Genomic DNA, 18,633 nt, shown 5'->3' with positions numbered 1-18,633 from the left:
AGCCAATGAGGATACATCTGCAGGTCTGGGTTATCAGTCCTGTAAAATTGCGCCAGCAAGGTACTTGAAGGGAGGACGTAACTAAGAAAAAAAAACTTGCATATAAGAACTCTTATCTGCTTGCCCTGTCATTTGGTAGAGGAAAAGAGATGGACTAGGTGTATTTCTGTGGGCAGCATCTATTTTTCTGGTTCGGTGGACATGGGGCATCGTGATTTATGAGCGGGGCACATTGCCCACCCCCCTTTCCTGGCCTGTCAAGCTGCAGTCTCGGCTAAGGGTCTTGGGTAGATTTTTGGAGGGACCTCCATGTTTTTTTTTAATTGTGCATGGGATTCTCCCTTAAAATTCATACCACAATCTAAGGGTGTGGTATAGAGCTTGGGTGTACCGCACACAGTATTATCTTGTGTGTTTTTGGTAGGGTCTGCCTTAAAGTTCATACCAGACCTGAAGGACCATGGTATGAATTATGTGGGGAACCCCTAAACTATCCCATGGCTGCTATGTTTACTGGTTGGGGGTTCTCTTACCATGACCCTTATCCTAGATGAGGATCAGATAAAGATGTAAATGGGGGACCCCACAAATAAAAATTTGGGAATTGCCTTATAATTCAGACCAGGCCCTTCACATCTGGGAGGAATCTTTATTGGGTAAAAAGTGTGACGTCCACCACAAATTGTTTAGCAGACCCTTCTGGTCTGGTATGGATTTTAAGGGGGAACCCCACACAAAAGTGTGGGGTTCCCCTACTCCTGAACCATGCCAGGCCACATGCTTTCGAAATAAGGGGGGGGGAGGGGCACCTTGCCAGGGAGAACCCCTGCAAAGCACTTTGTTTTTGTGTTGATGAGGACAAGGGCCATTTCCCCACAACTCTGGCTCAGTGGTTGTGTGATTCATCAGCAGGGGGATTATTGGAAATTGGAATTTGGGGAAAAAAACATTTCCTCAACATGCATCTATGATACCAGGTGCTCACTGAAAGAAAGAAACAGACGACTGTAACTGCACGACATCATTTGCTGAATGACAGCTTCCTGACAGCAGTTGAAAGGGAAGGGGTGGGAATAGTGGTGTCATCATTACTCAGATATGGCCATATTTAGGCAATGATGTAACCCCTCTGATCCCCACCCATTTGCTTACTGTACATGGCTAGGGATACCTAGACATGTACGTGGATGAGCCAGGTGACTCATTGGTAAGGATCTGGCAGGTGTGAGCACCCTCTTCTTCCTAAACGACCATTGACAACCAGTAGCTGTCACATTTATCCAAGCCAATGTTTGGCCCAAACACAAAGCTCGTCCCTACTAAAACTTTGCATGAAACTAAACTCTGGCTGGTCTTGTGATGACAGCTCTAACAGCCCAGGCAATAAAAGGGCAGATGCGTTAAAGGTTATTTTTGCAAGTTGATTACTATGACTGGATATAATAAAATAACTAATGGTTCCATACTGTATGTGCCACACCATTTGGACAACTACCATTGGTTACTGTGTAGTTGTTAAGCAATGTTAAATAGCAGCTGAATTTGTTGTCACCCTCCCCATGGCACAGTTTGTTCCCAGATGGGGTGCTGGGGTAGGACAGGCAACACTCCTACCATTAACCTATATCTCAAGACAACTTCTTTAAATCTACTTTGCTATTAACAGCCAATGTACTCTTATACAAAACCTTATGTTACTTGTTATCCAGTTAAACAGAAGACGTTACTGTTTGTATTTTTGTTTCACTGCTTGTACCTGTACTTGTGAAAAAAACAATAAAAATTATTGCAACAAAAAAAAAACAAAAAAAAAAAAACGAATGGGATCATCTCTGAAAACAGAGGCGCAGGGATGAATAGAAGTAAAATGACAAGTTCAACACCTTAATTTGTCATTTGATTTAGCTTTTAATACAAGTGAACCTATGCTTCAAGAAAACGACAGATCCAAGATCTCGTTTCCAAATTCGAAATACATTTTATAATTGTCAGTTCATAGTCTTATATATTCTTACAGTTAGTATAAACAGACTGACAACATATAGGGCTGATAGGGTTCCCAGTGCTGTGTATATAATAATGTACTTTAAAACAATAATCCTATGCTTTATGTGTGCATTTCATTTGTCTTGTATTGCAGATGCCTTCAGAATTCATCATGTTGCTCCCTCTGGTGGTATTATCAGCAATGATCATTTTCTTGTACCGATTGCACAGATTGGGCTTTATTCTGGACAATCTTTCAGCTAAATTTGTACTCATAACTGGATGTGATTCTGGTTTTGGGAAACAGCTAGCAAGACAGTTGGACAGAAGGGGAATGAGGGTTTTAGCCACTTGTCTGACTCAGAAAGGAGCCGAGGATCTGAAGAAGGAGGCATCTAGTCGGCTGCAAACATTTATCCTGGATATTTCTAACTCTCAGAGTGTCAGTTCTGTTGCTACATGGGTCTCTGATGTTGTTGGTGACAATGGTCAGTTTGTTATCATCACTTAAATTGTATATTTATTCATTCTGTGTGTGACTGGTGGAATGCTCAGTTGCAGTTTTGCTGTTGTATAGATGATATTGTATGTTGACAAATTATACCATTATTTTTACATGTAGCACGACCCCCTTGGGGGGCTGCTGGTTAATAGAACTTCCTCTGCACTCCCTGGACCCTGAGAATACCCTCAGCTGTAGTCTGTTACTTCCTTATTAAGCTAAATAATCAGCCTAAGCAACTGGCATAAACACTCTAGAACTGGGGGTCCCCTTTAAGGATTAAGGAAATATAGTCACTACACTAGCAAGGCCTTGCGCTTCTTCGCTGGCATTTAGAGCTCTTAATCACTTCTGGTTCCCCAACGATCCTCTTGTCCTCTTGCAAGACCGCATCTTTTGGTGCTGTGTCAGAGGCAAGGATCTCAGCACACTCTGTAATAGTGCCGCTCTCTCAGCACCGCTCAATGTCACTTCAATCTCCACACTGAACCGGTCACCTCTCCGCGGCTCCCTCTGTCCTCTTCAATCGGGGTGCGCTCTCCACACTCTAGGCCTCACTCACAGGACTCTCCCCTGGTCAGTCTCTCTCCACAGCTCTTCTCCGCACACCCGCACTCCTCGAGTTCCCCGAAGCAAGAGAGTGTGCATCTGACCCCGCCCCCAATTTATCTCTCCTCCCATGATCCTCCGTGGATCCCTCAAAGCTCCCTGGGAGTGTGGTCCAGTCAATCCCTGAATGCATGGTCTCCACCTTCTTCCAAACTACCTCCCCCATAATCCAGTTCAACACTCCACGGAAGAAACCGATCCTCCTTGCAAAGTTCTTAAAGGAGCAGCCAGACATGACCCAAACCGCAACTCAATATGATGACACAGTAATTCCAGCATGGCCACATCCAGTAAGAAACTTCAAAGTGCCTCTGATGCTTCTGTTTTTATATGGAAAGACACATTTCCAACCTCACCTCTGGAGGGTTGGAATGTGGGGGTTTTTAAAATGTGCCACCAATATCCAAAAAACACATACATTTTATTAATACATTAAAATATAGTACAGTTAAAACAAAACATGTACAAGAAAGTCAATAGCAGACATCCCAACCTCTAAAAATTCATTTTAGGGAGGAGGCAAACTCATTTCCCCTCACCAATTTAACACAACTAGAGGATGATCAAATGAAATGGAATCAGTATACAGAGGTTTACTTCTTCTGAGAGATATTAAAGGAACACTAACCACCATGACCACTTCAGTGACTTGCAGTGAAACACTGCACATGCTGGGATTTTTACAATTATGTACTGGGGGCTAGTTGCACCCCTAGCACGTGACTTAGGCAGCCAGAAAATGTCATGTATGAACAAGGACATTTTATTATGACAGAACACAACTAGTTATTAAAAAACATATTGCAACAATTTATACACGCTAATGCACATACCTTTTATACTTATTTTGCATACTTTCATTGTATTGTGCAGCAGATTTGAGCATTTTGCTGGATGCCTCAACCTAGTAGCAGTCTGTGTCAAACAATTTGTTAGTTTTGCAAGACATCAGATTTACAAGAGTTTTGTGAGACAGCTGACTTCTGAATCCCGTTTTAATGTGACGTATATTTCTGAATGCCCTTTCCACATCACAATTACAATTTAGCAGCACCAAAAACAGCTTCATCAACTGGCAGAGCTCTTTGAATCTCAACTGTCCTGTGCTCACGGATTTTACTTTGGACTGCTTCCCCCAGAATTCATCAACTGGCAAAGTTTTGTAGTTTAGCACCAGTCTCTCAAGGATACTTAAGACATAATCCAGGACTTCCAAGTGGAGCTGTTCTCTGTCATCTGCCTTGATCATGCAGTAATACAACCTAGTATTGGTGCCAATTTATGCAGTAATAGCCCCTAGTATTGGTGCCAGTTTACACAGTAATAGCCCCTAGTATTGGTTCCAGTTTATGCAGTAATAGCCCCTAGTATTGGTGCCAGTTTATGCAGTAATAGCCCCTAGTATTGGTGGCAGTTTATGCAGTAATAGCCCCTAGTATTGATGCCAGTTTACGCACTAATAGCCCCTAGTGTTGTGCCAGTTTAAGCAGTATTAAAGCCTAGTATTGATGCAAGTCTACACCTAGTATTGGTGTCATTTTACGTAGTAATAAAGCCTAGTGTTGATGCCAGTTTACGCAGTAATAAACCTAGTATCGGTGCCAATTTACACAGTAATAAAGCCTAGTATTGGTGCCAGTTTGGGCAGTAATCTCCCATAGTATTGGTGCCAGTTTTACGCAATAATAAAGCCTAGTATTGATGCCATGCTCTCAGCATGGAGGAAGTAGGGAAGAATAGTGAGATCTGCCAACCACAGTGATAGAAGTGTTCAGGCCAGCAGCAACAATGACGGCTGTCTTAACACTTTGATCAACTTCATGGGAGATTTTTCTGATTTCCCTGGGGGTCTCCTGATGCGCTACAGTATAACACACCTCTCCATCCGGGACTCCTTCCCTCTGCCACACACCATGGTGAAACTAAGGGGGAAGGCTGCTACAGTGCACCTCTCCATCAGGGACTCATGCTCCTACAGCAGGGGTACCCAACTTTTTGAGAAGCGAGGGCCACTTTAGCGACTTGGTAACCGGTCACGGGCCACAATGAGTGGAGAGGGTTGATGAGAGGCTTGTGTCCACTCAACATGTGCAGAACAGACATGAACACAGCCCGCTCTACTCTATGGGCCCTCAGATCTGATCCACCTAGACAGAAGGGGAAAAAATCCAAAAACATGTGTTAAGTGAGCGCTATGAGGCCTCAGCCGCTGGCACGTAAAGGTGAATATTTAACCTCCTTAGCAATAAGTACAAAAAAAAGATGACAGCTAAAACAAGTACAATAATATAAAATGCTATGTGCTGTGCCATTGAGCTGATCAACACTCTAAATGTGCAGGGGAGGACTGGGCCAGGGGGCAGGGGGGGAAATTGCCCTTTGGGATGCTCTAATGCCCCATAAAAAGGCTGCACTGCTCCTGCCACAGACATGCCTAAATGATTCCTAGTGAAGAAAAGTAAAAAGTCCCCGCTGCTGACCTACTGAGTGCAGGTTGAAAGTAAGGACAGAGCGCAGGCCTCCCCCCCAGCATGAAAAGTGTAAACTGTGTCTGAGTAGAGGCCGGTTACATGCCCCACTGGAGCCCCAACTGAGCTGTCCCAGCTCCCCCCAACCCCCCTCTTCTGGCCAGGTCGGGAACCCGGTTTCAACCTGTGAGTGGACAGTACCTGGAGCAGAGCTTCAGCCTGGATTTGGGGGGTCAGGAGGGACCGAAAGTTGCCAGTCAGCCCCTGCAAATGTGCATATTAGTCCATAATCCAGGAATTATAATAAAATGTCCATTATGTATACAGAACCAGCCAGCAGCACCCGCCAGCAGTACTCGCCAGCATTATCAGCCAGAAGTACCAGCCCTGGAGGACAGCCAGCAGCAGCCACCAGCTATACTCACCTGGGGGACAGCAGAAATCGTATTCAAATGAGCCTTATGATCAATCCAATCGCGATCCAATCCCCTGGAGGAGGGCGAAAGTACGTGGTTCTCTCTGGATGGAGAATGAGCGTCGTTTTCTGTAATCTCTGGCATTCATACAGTGTATCGAGAGCACGGCGACCTAGGGGCTGGTCCTGCAGGCAAGGCTGGCTTTCCAGCTATCAGTTGGATTGATCATGAGGCTCATTTGTATACGATTTCTTGTGAGTGCATCCATATGGTGGAGGAGGAGCACACTTTTATATTACCATTCACTCGAGGTGTATTATTTATCACACTGCAATCTTTTTTACTAAATCTGGTGAGTGTTCTGACACTCTGTATACACGATGGACACTTTATTATAATACCTGTATTACGAAATAATATGCACAGAAGGGGACAGATCCTCTTCTGTTTTTTTAAGTGGATTGGATTGGAGATAGGCAGGTGTAAACGGACACAAGTTTGTTTACATCTGCTGCACTATAGAGGTAAATTGAGGGTCTGATTGGGTCCATCTGAAAAACAGGCAGACCCAATCAGACTGATCATGTGAAAGGGGCCTGAGGCTGCTTTCACGCGGATATTCCGCGGTTTGCCTGTACATCAACTGACTCAATCTTCACTTCTTCCTCAGGATTCCTGCAGGTATTGCTGGCTGCTGCTGTCCCCCAGGTAAGTATAGCTGGTGGCTGCTGCTGGCTATCCTCCAGGGCTGGTACTGCTGGCAGGTACTTCTGGTGGGTGCTGCCGGCTGGTACTGCTGGCTGGTACTGCTGGTGGGTACTGCTGACTGGTACTGCTAATGGGTACTGCTGGTGGGATCTGCTGGCTGGTACTGCTGGCGGGTACTGCTGGCTGGTACTGCTGGCAGGTAATGCTGCCTGGTACTGCTTGAGGGTACTGTTGGCATGTACAGCTGGTGGGTACTGCTGACTGGTACTGCTGGCTGGTACTGCTGGTGGGTACTGCTGGCTGGTACTGCTGGTGGCTACTACTTGGGGGTTACTGCTGGCTGATACTGCTGGTGGGTACTGCTGGCTGGTACTGCTGGTGGGTAATGCTGGCGGGTAATGCTGGCGGGTACTGCTGGTGGGTACTGCTGGATGGTATTGCTGGTAGGTACTGCTGGTGAAGTACTGCTAGTGGCTACTGCTGGTGGCTACTACTTGGGGGTTACTGCTGGCTGATACTGCTGGCGGGTACTGCTGGCTGGTACTGCTGGTGGGTAATGCTGGCAGGTACTGCTGGCGGGTATTGCTGGCTGGTACTGCTGGCAGGTGCTGTTGGCAGGTACTGCTGCCTGGTACTGCTTGAGGGTACTGTTGGCGTGTACTGCTGGTGGGTACTGTTGGTGGGCACTGCTGGCTGGTACTGCTGGTGGGTACTGCTGATTGGTACTGCTGGATGGTACTGCTGGTGGGTACTGCTGGCTGGTACTGCTGGTGGCTACTACTTGGGGGTTACTGCTGGCTGATACTGCTGGCGGGTACTGCTGGCTGGTACTCCTGGTGGGTAATGCTGGCGGGTACTGCTGGTGGGTACTGCTGGATGGTACTGCTGGTAGGTACTGCTGGTGGAGTACTGCTGGTTGGTACTGCTATAGGCTACTGCTGGTGGGTTCCGCTGGAGGGTACTGCTGGCTGGTACTGCTGATGGGTACTGCTGGCTGGTACTGTTGGTGGGTACTGCTGGCTGGTACTGCTGGCGGGTACTGGCAGGTTCTCCACAACTTTATCCCTGCCCTGCCTGAGGTGTTCCTTATCCTTCATGATGCTGCTTGTTCACTAAGGTTCTCTAACAAACCTCTGAGGGCTTCATAAGAACAGCTGTATTTATACTGAGATTAAATTACACACAGGTGGACTCAAGGCACTGTATATATAGGAAGTTGTCTCTGAAGTTGTTTTTGGAGTTTTGTTGAAGTAAATGACACATCTTATAACCTCCATATCCCTATCCAAGTTATTAACACTCAATAAATAACAAAAACAGTCATGGACTGTTCTCTGACTCTGAATGCTTGTGAAGATTCGGTGTGCCTGGCTGTGCAGGAGTGTGGGGGATCCAAGTTTATCTGCGGCTCCAACGTGGGGTGCGCTACACAAGGTTCAGGGAGTGTGCATACCTAGTGTGTATGATTGTTAGAATATTGTAAGGTAGAATTGTAAAATCTAACTAAATGATATTTCACTTGCTAAAGCATTATGTACCATAAACAATTGCCTTTTATATTCAGATACTTCTTTTATTTTTTTTTATTTCCGGTCTACATGCATGCACTCCTGTGATAACTACATGGTATTTCTAAGGGCAGTTTTCCTAATGGTAGTAGTAATCGGGTTGTGCAGATTGACTTATTAACAATATGCCCAAAGACCCTGAAACTTATTTACTCCATAGCACTAAACTCACAATAAAGCAGTATAAAAAGACAGTGATACCTCATCTAATAAATGCAGCAAAATTCATCATTTCAAAATTTTGGCAGATACCAGAAAGCCCAACGGTAAGGAACTGGGTCAGAAGGATAGAAAACATTTACAACTTAAAAGAATTGTATTATATGGGAGAAAAAAAAATTGGAAAATTTATGAAAATCTAGTAAGGGTGGAGAGTGTTTAAAGGTAAAAAGAGATATGCTGAATCAGTGGGTGTTTAAAATGGGAATAGATGGAAGAACGGGACGGGAAGGGAGGTGAGGAGAGACAGAGATGGGATCGAGGGGAAGGGAGGAGGTGGGTGGGATGGGAAGAAAACAATATTTGTTACACTTGTAAGAGTTCCTATGGTTTTATGAAAAATATGTGAAATTTGTATAATGTGTGTAGCACCCTCCTAGACAGGTGCTAGAGAGTGAGTATAGTTTTGGCTCTGTCTGCCTATCAGTGGAGCAGCAGGTAAATTCTACATTGCACTCTGCTTAACAGGGAGCAGAATCTGTGAGTTAGGTCTGCTCAGGGTTCCCAGTGTGTGATTCATCTGGTCTAAGGGAGTGTCCCCAGCTGATCCAATGGGGAGGCAGATTGGATAGTGGAGGAAACCTGGCCAATGACACGCAGGCTTTTCATACAGGCCCTGGGATCGGCACAGACTGTTTGTCCCGGTGCATTGTGGGGCAGGGTATAAAAAGCCAGGGGCACGTAAGGTAGAGGTCTTTGGCAGGAAGCAGACTGCCTCCTCTTCTGCAGCAGTTGGTGATGGTCACAGGCAGTCGGCCTGGTGAACCCACAGTATGGAGCTGAACCCAGAGGTCCAGGAGAGCTTACGGAGGAGTTGGGGCACTGTGAGAATCTGGAAAGCAGTATCGTGAATACAGAGGATCTTGCCCAGGGGTTTGCCCAGGAAGGGGACCACTCCAGAGAGTGTAGTCAATGGATGGGTGTCAGCCAGTATAGAGAAAGGGGGTACTGGGGGAGTACCCTGAAGAGAAATACAAACAGGAACATTTACCACAGGATGAGTGTCGGCCTGGCCTCATCCTCAAGTTAGAAGTCCTCAGAATTTGTGAAGAGTTCAAGGTTGGAGTATCCCAATCATCCCTTCTCCCATCCCAATAAAAAAAACAATAAAAACATCTACCCCTAGACTGATCATTGACTGAGCCAAGAACGTAAAGTGCTAAGAATTCGGCATGCAGTTGCTACGGGTAACCCAGGGGAATCCAAAAAAGTGTCAATCACCAGAAGTCCTTTAGGGGGCAGTGCTACATGTGAAAATCAATAAAATATATATAAATAAAAAGAAGTAATAGGGTTGTCCACAGGATGTGCCTGAAAAATAACCTTCATGGCAGAGTCACAAAGTATTATTGAAGTGAAAGTGCAGATTTATATATATTGGAAATTACTTTTGCATTTAGATCAGTAAGTTAATGCTTCTGTGATATAATAATTGTTGAGCCTCTAACCCAACCTACAAATACAAACATTGCACTTCAAAGAGAAAACTGACATAAAGGAATGCAAAGAAATGCTTTCTACCTGATCAAAACAATTAAAAGACTTGCAAAGCTGAACTTTACTTAACTTGGACATACATGTGTAGATTTCTCTCATTCAGCTCTCTCCAGTATGAACAAGAGAAATCTATCCATTCTTCCATCCATGTGAAACAGCATAGATAGAGAAATCCCTGCTACCAGCTATTGTATTCAGCAGTAGACATGTGCAATTTGTTTCGGTCCGAAAACTAATTCAGATGATTTTTTTGGTTATTCAGAGACTCGGATTTATCTGCATCTCCAAATGAAATAGTAACGAATTTCATTAAAATTCATAAAAATTTGTTTCATCTATTAATTTTCTAACTAATTTCAAATTTCTTGAATTATTCTAGTTCGGAACTATGCACTCCTATTCATTCACATAGGGGGGCGGTGTCTGGATTTGTTAAAGGGGGCTTCCAGATTTGGATATGTCCCCACCCTCAAACACCACAACCACAGCCCAGGGTTGTGGGGAAGAGACCCTTGTCCCCATCAACATGGGGACAAGGTGCTTCGGGATGGGGGGGTCAGAGCCCCCCCGCCCCAAAGTACCACCCATGTTGAGGGCATGTGGCCTGGTATGTTTCAAGAGTGGGGGGGGGGCCCTCACTCGTCCATTCCCCTTGCCTGGCCTGCCGGGCTGCATGTTCAGAAAAGGGTTTGGTACTAATTTTGAGGGGGACCCCATACGTTTTTTTTTTTTTTTTTGGCATAGGATTCTCCTTTAAAATCCATACCAGACCGGAAGGGCCTGGTATGGCTTGGCGGGGACCCCACACTGTTTTTTTTATAGAATTTTCTATTGCTGGCATTGTTTTGTTTACATTTCAGCTGTCAGTGGGGAAGCCTGCTGACAGCTGATGGGTCATCGATTAAGGACGCGGCAGCTAACAACCAAGCTATTCTTCACACCAAATTCAAATTGGTCGAACGTTTTTCAACCGATCCGAAATTGAATCATTCAGAAAATCTGGAATTTTTTAGAAAATCAATAAATGAAACAAAATTTTATGAAAACAAACATAAATTGAACAATTTCAGAGAATTCTGAAATTAATCAATGAAACTAAATTAGTAGCATAATGAATCTATCCAAAACTAAACAAAACACATTTTTCCCTTCTGTACATGTCTATTCAGCAGCCACTACTCTAGTGGCTGCTAAATACCCCCACAGTGCCTGCATCTGATTGGATACAGACACTGCTCAGATGAAAATTTTACAACCAGCCTCTTTGACAAAAATTGATTGAAAGATTACCTGTGTCAAGTAGAGGGGTGCTGACAAACCCACCCACAGCTTAAATTTCAGCTAATTCCTGTTGAATTAGACACATGGCCACCTTTACTCTTAATACTCATACATCGCCCCTGGACTCTTGGGCCCTGGGTTTTTATAACTAGTGATCGACCGATATCGATTTTTCGTTGCTGATACCGATATTTTGGCCAATGCATATCGGTATCGGCCGATAGTGGCTGATATTTTTGTCCATTTTTTTTTTTTTTGACAGGTACTTTTGTGGAGCGATCTGGGGGTCTTAAAGACCCCAAGCCCCTCTTCTACACTTAAAAGCATGCAAGCCGCCAAGTTTGGCTGTTTTGAATGCTGTCATTTTTTTTAATCTGGTGCCAAACAGTACCCGGAAGTGATGTCACTCATGACATCACTTCCGGGTTTTAGCATGGAGACCCGATCAGAGCCGAATGCGGCTTTGATCGGGTCTTTAGCGACAGTGCAGGCTGATTACCCGGGACTCCCGGTGGGACGGGAGACCCGGGCGAGCCGCGGAAGGCGGCGGGAGGGGGGCGTCCCCTCCTGCTCCTTGTAATGACAGCCAAGCGGCTTCTCAGCTGCATCTGTTGTCATTATAAGACAGCCGACCGGGGTGATGCCTTTAGTGGTACATGCACTTTCCTGAAATATCGACAATATCGGTAACCTCCAGGGCCGATTCCCATATATCGGGAAAAGTGCTTATCGGCCCATGATATATCGACTTTGCCGATAATCGGTTGATCCCCAATTATAACCCACCACTGCATGTTACATATGTCCCCTTCTGCCTGAAAATATGTCAAATGTTTTAAAGTTATTTCACTACATCCCTAATATTTGTTCTTTTTTTCCTTTACAGGTCTGTGGGGGTTAGTAAATAATGCAGGAACAGGGATGCCTGGTGCACCTAATGAATGGTTGACAAAAGAGGACTTTGAAAGAGTTATTAATGTAAACTTGCTGGGTCCCATCGATGTAACCCTTAGAATCTTGCCATTAATCAGGAAATCCAAAGGGCGTATTGTTAATATGTCCAGCATAGTGGGAAGGGTGACTATCTGTGGAGGTGGATATTGCATTTCTAAATTTGGAGTTGAAGCATTTTCAGACAGTCTGAGGTGAGAGAGACGATGATTACAATAAACCTTAGCCCAAGGGTCTTTCCTGTAACATGTGCGGCATGTTTAAAATATTTATTTCTTAGGTCTTTTCATTTACTTGTGAAATGCATTCCACTCCTAATGCTGAGCATAGCACACTTATACTAGACTTACCAAATATGGAATATATTTTCCTACCTTCATGTATGTAGCTTTTTTTCTGTAAGTGGTGTGGTTTTCAGTAATCAGATGAGTGAAAGACAGCTTCTCCTTGAGTTCTGTGGCTTACTGCACTCTTCAAATCACCTTGTACTGAGTCAGGATTACATCTCTGTCAAAAAAAATTGAATGCCAGACAAAACTGGTGTATAAAATTTAAATGCTGAATGCAGAATAAGTGAATGGTGGATATCCACATTTCTTGATAACTGAAGGGTTTTCACACATATCAGCCTGTATAATCTCCTGCATCTATTATCCCAACAGTGAACTTTAAAAGGTAATGCCACATTTGTAGGGAAAAAAAAATATAGCATATACAATTGCTAAACAGGCCATATTTAATTGAATGTTTTTTAAAAATTACCTTTTCTTTTTGATCTGCAGCATTGTAATTTTCTGGAAAAATTGCAATATGGCAACCTGGAAGCCTTCTGTACAGAGTTGGTGTACGGAATGCCCCCAGAAATGCCGGTTCCTGCTTCTGTGATTGGCTCGTTGATTTTCCTAGAAGCCTGCACTATGATACAAGTCAGATTTTAGGCAACCTCTGCAACAAACATTTTACATTTGGTGAGATGCTCCCAAAGAATTAATAGCTTCTTAAGGGATGCTGACACTGCGACTTTCCTCATTAGAACACCGCAAGTGCATCAGCTGATTAATAATGAAAAAGTCTTCCCATTCCCATTCACTCTGCACATAGACAAACAAACGACTTTTTCTTCAGAGCAGAATTTTGTTGAAATCCATGCAATGTGCATAGAGGGGTTTTTTTTTTTCCTTAACAAAAGTGGAGTTACTCTTTAAGCTAATTTCTTGCTACTAAGAAATTTACCAATTTGTTGTGCAGTCACCTTGTTTTAAAAGTCATTCAATAACAAGAGCTTCGATTGCTGGTCTTGGCCTAACCTAACAGCAATATCACATGGGCAATCCTTTCACTGCCAAAAACTTACCATCAGCAAGACCAATTACCATCTCTTATGTCATCACTTCTCACCGGCCAGACCAGCAAGGTGTCATTCCATCATTTCTCCTTGTCTAAGTTGGACAAGCAAGGTTTCATTTCATCACTGGCCAGACTAGCAAGGTGTCTTCTCCCTCACTGTCCACACCAGCAAGGTGTCATTCCACTATTGCTCCTTCACTAATGAACAAGTGATAGAGCCAGCGGGGAAGTGACTTGCATTAGGTAAAGTGACTACTGCACCTTGGTAATTTTGTCACCAATGATGTTTTGCCAGTTTGCCATCAACCCTATATTTCTCTACCACTATTTAGCTATATCTTGGGGAAAAAAGAGAATAAGTAGTAGTATCTGAGGTATAAAAAACGTACTAATATCAAAAAGATGAGTCAACAATAAATGCAGATTTTTATTACATAATAACATGAATAAGTGAAAAAAAGTTACTTTTATTCTAATTTTAATAAAACTTTAATTAATCTTCCATAATCCCCAGGTAACAGATTGAACAAGGCTTTTAAAGTGCCTCTTGATGAACCTGCACACTCTTGTTCCTCTAATATACAACCTGTAAATATGTAGAGATTATGGAATGTGTCTAAGGACCACAGTGAGGCCGTTTTACCAGTAATCTTGTTATGTCATTCATATTTATGATTGGGTTTTGTTTCTATAGCTTTACTTTCTTTAATGTTTGTATATACTGACAGGCGTGAACTGAGACCCTTTGGAGTAAAAGTTTCCATTATAGAGCCTGGCTATTTTAAGACTGGACTGAATGATATGCAGTACATGAAAAACATTCTAAGCAATATTTGGAAAAACCTCCATCCAGAAATCCATTATAGCTATGGAGAGAAGTATTTCAAACATTGTAAGTTATATAGCTTTATATTTAAATAGCTCAGCATCCTGTACATTTGGAATTCAGTTTATTAATAAAAATTGGTCATCTGGGAAAAATGGAGGCTGTCTTTAGTGACATCTGAAAATGTTCAACACTCAGTGATTTACTGACCCTGAATGTGTTTGCAGGGAAGGTCTGCCTGTGACTCTTGATTGGTACAGTTGTTCCATATCTGAAATTTAGAAGTTATTATAGCCAGAGTTCAGTATAGCAGCTAGGAAACTAGCGTTATCAGAAAAGGGTCAGCAATGGCAGTCGTGTTTAAATTTACAAATTGCAACTTTAAATGAGAACAAATTTGCTAGACTTGCACATTAATTGGCACTAGCAGATACAGTAGCTTTTTAGGTAGAGCCAGGGCAACTGCTACCACCATCTGCTGCAGCTGGTGTTGAGGCTGACAGCTCCTGGAGTACAGTGTACTGGTCAGCTGAATATGGTGTACCTACCTCTTCTAGTACATACCTGATACATAACCTAATCTACCTGTTTAAAAAACTTAGCTTCCTACTGTGTATGTACAATATGTGATAATTACTGTACACTTACTGTAATTTATTTTTAAAGCAAACTGGGCCATGTTGTGAAATAATTTTTGAACAAGTTAGTATTTTTTCTTCGGTTGAAACTCCATGTATAACTGCACATTTTAGCCCATTCACAAAACTAGATGAAAAGATAGATGTGTTGTTCATAACATATTCTGCTTGACTTTACTTCTAAAAAAAAATCACTATGAGCAGCCACCTCCACTTAAAGTGGTTGTAACACTAAAAAAAATGGATCCTGTTCCTTTAAAGCATGAATAACAGTTGCACAGTGTTTGTGCTGTGTAATTTGGCCCTTTCTATCATCTAAAATACCTGGCTGATCAGGCCTGGTGCTTTCCTCCCCTTTGTAAACTGACCACATTTTTAATAGCTGCTGAGTCCCTGATACCGTGGTCAGTTTACATGCCTCCTCCATTCACTGTCTGTCCTCTCTCCCTCTCCCTGCTTTTCAGCTAGTGTCAGTGCCCGCCCCTCCCCTCCTCTTCTGCTGATAAAATAACTTTGTATAATTTAGAGATTCCCCTATGTTTCATGAAGTTATGTGCCCCAGCGTATGTCCTATATAAAAAATATTTTGCTGTATACCTAATTTCAGAACGGCGCTTACGTGACCACCTGCTGCTCTCCTCCTCTCCTCCCCTTCTCCCAGCTTAAGGCAGTCAGGGATTCTCAGTCCCTTCCGCTGTACTTGTCAGATCAGGAGAGGAGAGTGGCAGGCAGTCACGTGAGCGGCGAGAGGCACTCTGAAATACCTACAGCAGTATACAGCCAAATATTTTTAACAGTATAAAAAACATACACTGGGGCACATAACATCATTGAACAGAGGGGAATCTATAGAGTACACAAGTTAGCTTTACAACCACGTTAATATTTCCAGAAAAGAAATGCGTGAAGCTAATCAACTTCAAGCTTTATAGTAAATCGTTTTCTGACAGTACTATATATCTTTAATAATAGTAAAAAAAATGTATAGCTAGACTATGTTCTACAACATATTTACAATAATGGCATTTTTTTCTACAGATGTGGATGACATGGAGAAGACCTTTTCATCCCTCTGCAATACAGACCTAACTCCGGTCACAAACTGCATGGAGCATGCACTGACTGCTGTCCACCCCAAAACACGCTACTCAGCAGGCTGGGATGCTAAACTTTTCTTTATACCACTCTCCTATGTCCCAACTGTACTATCTGACTACCTACTTACTCGAACAGCTCCCACACCAGCTCATTAACTTGTTTAAAAAAACTATGGAAACACCATTTTGATGTATTTGTTTACGGACCCTAAAAAACATGTTCATAAAAAACATGTTCATGATTAAGTCCTGTGTTGAGTCCTCTTTCTTTTGTTTCATTGATGATAATAATGAGGAATTACTGATATGATGTGTATGTATGTGCAGAGGCCTGAAATCAAAATGTATTTATAAAATTGGAAGGATTGGGAAGACAAGGATTTCGGGCACAAGGAGTGAATAAAATTTACTTTTTATTTGAATTCAAAGATAAAAACACACCACATAAAGTGAACATATACTGCATTTTAAAAAGAAAGAAAAGGGCCTATGCAGGTCCTTAGTGTAATGTGTAAACGGTTCACAGTTAGTAGGATCACAGTTCATATACAGAAAACAATATAAAGTACATAAGATACTTCACATCAAGGAATGCCCGCGGATGGATACCCAAATAAATAAGGTGCCGTCCAGCCGGGTCAAGTGATGTTTAGGCGGCGGTTCCCCATCCGGGGGGTGTTCTTGACGAGGCTGCAGGAGTTCAACACAAGCTTACGTTCCTTTATGCTTTACATTTTACGGCTTTACAGCCACCTGGTATGTGCATACCTGGCTGATGATTGATATTGATTATAAGCGGTGAGCTATCTACCGTATTATAATCATTCAGCTGACCCTATATGAGCCTCCTGCAAGCCCACAAAGACTCCCCTTGATATACTCTAAGGAATTTCCAACGTGTGTTGTATCACACATTATACAGAATATATTGAATGCTTTAGTAACAGCTCCGGACGAAGCTTTCTCAAGTAAAGCGAAACATGTCGAGCTAACGCTAACCAATTATGATGAATGTATGACTAAACATCACTTGACCCGGCTGGACGGCACCTTGTTTATTTGGGTATCCATCCGCGGGCATTCCCTGATGTGAAGTATCTTATGTACTTTATATTGTTTTCTGTATATGAACTGTGATCCTACTAACTGTGAACCGTTTACACATTACACTAAGGACCTGCATAGGCCCTTTTCTTTCTTTTTAAAATGCAGTATATGTTCACTTTATGTGGTGTGTTTTTATCTTTGAATTCAAATAAAAAGTAAATTTTATTCACTCCTTGTGCCCGAAATCCTTGTCTTCCCAATCCTTCCAATTTAACAATTTATAGAGGATAGGGGCACTAAATATTGTATTGTCTACATGCCCTGAATGCTGCTGTCTGAAGGCATGTTCGTCCAATAAAATGTATTTATAAACTAGAGGCAAGGATAGGCAACCTTTGGTGGAGGTGGAGGTAGAGGTGGAGGTGGAGATCTACCTGGACAACATCATAGATCACCAAAGTAAGCCGCTTTTTTTTTTTTTTTTTTTTTTTTTAGGAAATGAACTAGCAAGGCAATAAAAAAATTCTGGTCAGCATGAAGAAAACAGAAAAATATAGTGTAACAGATGTCACTCTAAAATGATAAACTTAGCCTACCTTAAACGTTAGCTTTAGTGAGAAACTTGGTGTTCATTTTCATTCACAATTATTTCATGTCTGGAGAGTGATTGGTCATCCAAGTTTGATGCAGGAGTCCATCAGGAAGGTAGTACAAGTGGTACTGCAGGCTGATTTTCTCAACTAGTGTCAGGCCTGGTTGGTCTCAGTGTTAGCCTGACTGTCTGCTCTGAGTTCTGTCCAGTGTAAGTAATATGTAGGGCAGGGTACAGAGGTCAGTAGTAGGTAGAGTGGTTTACAGAGGGCAGTAGTGGATAGGGTAGTGTTCAGAGGGCAGTAGTAGGTAGGGCAGTGTACAGGTTTCAGGTGTAGGTAGGGCAGTGTACTGGGGTTAGTAGGATGTATAGCAGTGTGCAGAGGACAGTAGTTTGTAGAACAGTGTAAAGAGGTCAGTAGGATGTATTGCAGCATACAGAGATCAGTGGTATGTAGGGCAGTGTACTAGATCAGTGGTATGTAGGGCAGTGTACAGGAGTTAGTACGGTAGAGGACCCAGTAAGGGGGGAAGAGGACAGGGGGTCAGGATGGTTTGAATCTGAGGTCCTGTCACACCACCGCTTGGTCTTCATAGTACTGACCCTTCTTGCTGAACTAGCTATTTTCTAAGATCTTGCAGTTTCTGTGGTTTCCACTGCTATCCATCTTTATAAATACTGAAGATTTAGCTGCAATTCTTGAATCTGGTGGCCTTTCAAATTTTGTAGTGCCTTTTAAGTGTCTATAAAACCTTTCTTGAAATTATAAAAAGTAATTTTCAAACTGCTAGTTTATAATTGATGTGGTATTGGTGCTTAAACAACCATAAAGGACAGAAATGAGTAAATAAAATTGATCTGATTGGCTTCCAGAAAATCCA

The 18,633-nt window shown here is 42.8% G+C and overlaps 1 protein-coding gene across 1 annotated transcript in view; it reads left to right on the top strand.

The window, feature by feature from the left end:
- LOC309546086 (retinol dehydrogenase 16-like) overlaps positions 1 to 16,334 on the top strand; it is a 29,709-nt gene extending 13,375 nt beyond the window's left edge. The window contains exons 2-5 of the mRNA XM_082245599.1: positions 2,141 to 2,474; positions 12,141 to 12,399; positions 14,281 to 14,444; positions 16,055 to 16,334. Of these exons, the coding sequence (XP_082101725.1) occupies positions 2,141 to 2,474; positions 12,141 to 12,399; positions 14,281 to 14,444; positions 16,055 to 16,269 (972 nt within the window). The 3' untranslated portion in view covers positions 16,270 to 16,334. The remainder of the gene's footprint in view (positions 1 to 2,140; positions 2,475 to 12,140; positions 12,400 to 14,280; positions 14,445 to 16,054) is intronic.
- The last annotated feature ends 2,299 nt before the right edge of the window (positions 16,335 to 18,633 follow it).

Source organism: Pelophylax lessonae (genome assembly GCF_965119305.1).
Source record: "Pelophylax lessonae genome assembly, chromosome: 2".
In the NCBI taxonomy this organism is placed as follows: domain Eukaryota; kingdom Metazoa; phylum Chordata; class Amphibia; order Anura; family Ranidae; genus Pelophylax; species Pelophylax lessonae.
The sequence above is the reverse complement of the archived record's forward strand: the minus strand, read 5'-3'. Positions and strand labels throughout refer to the sequence as shown.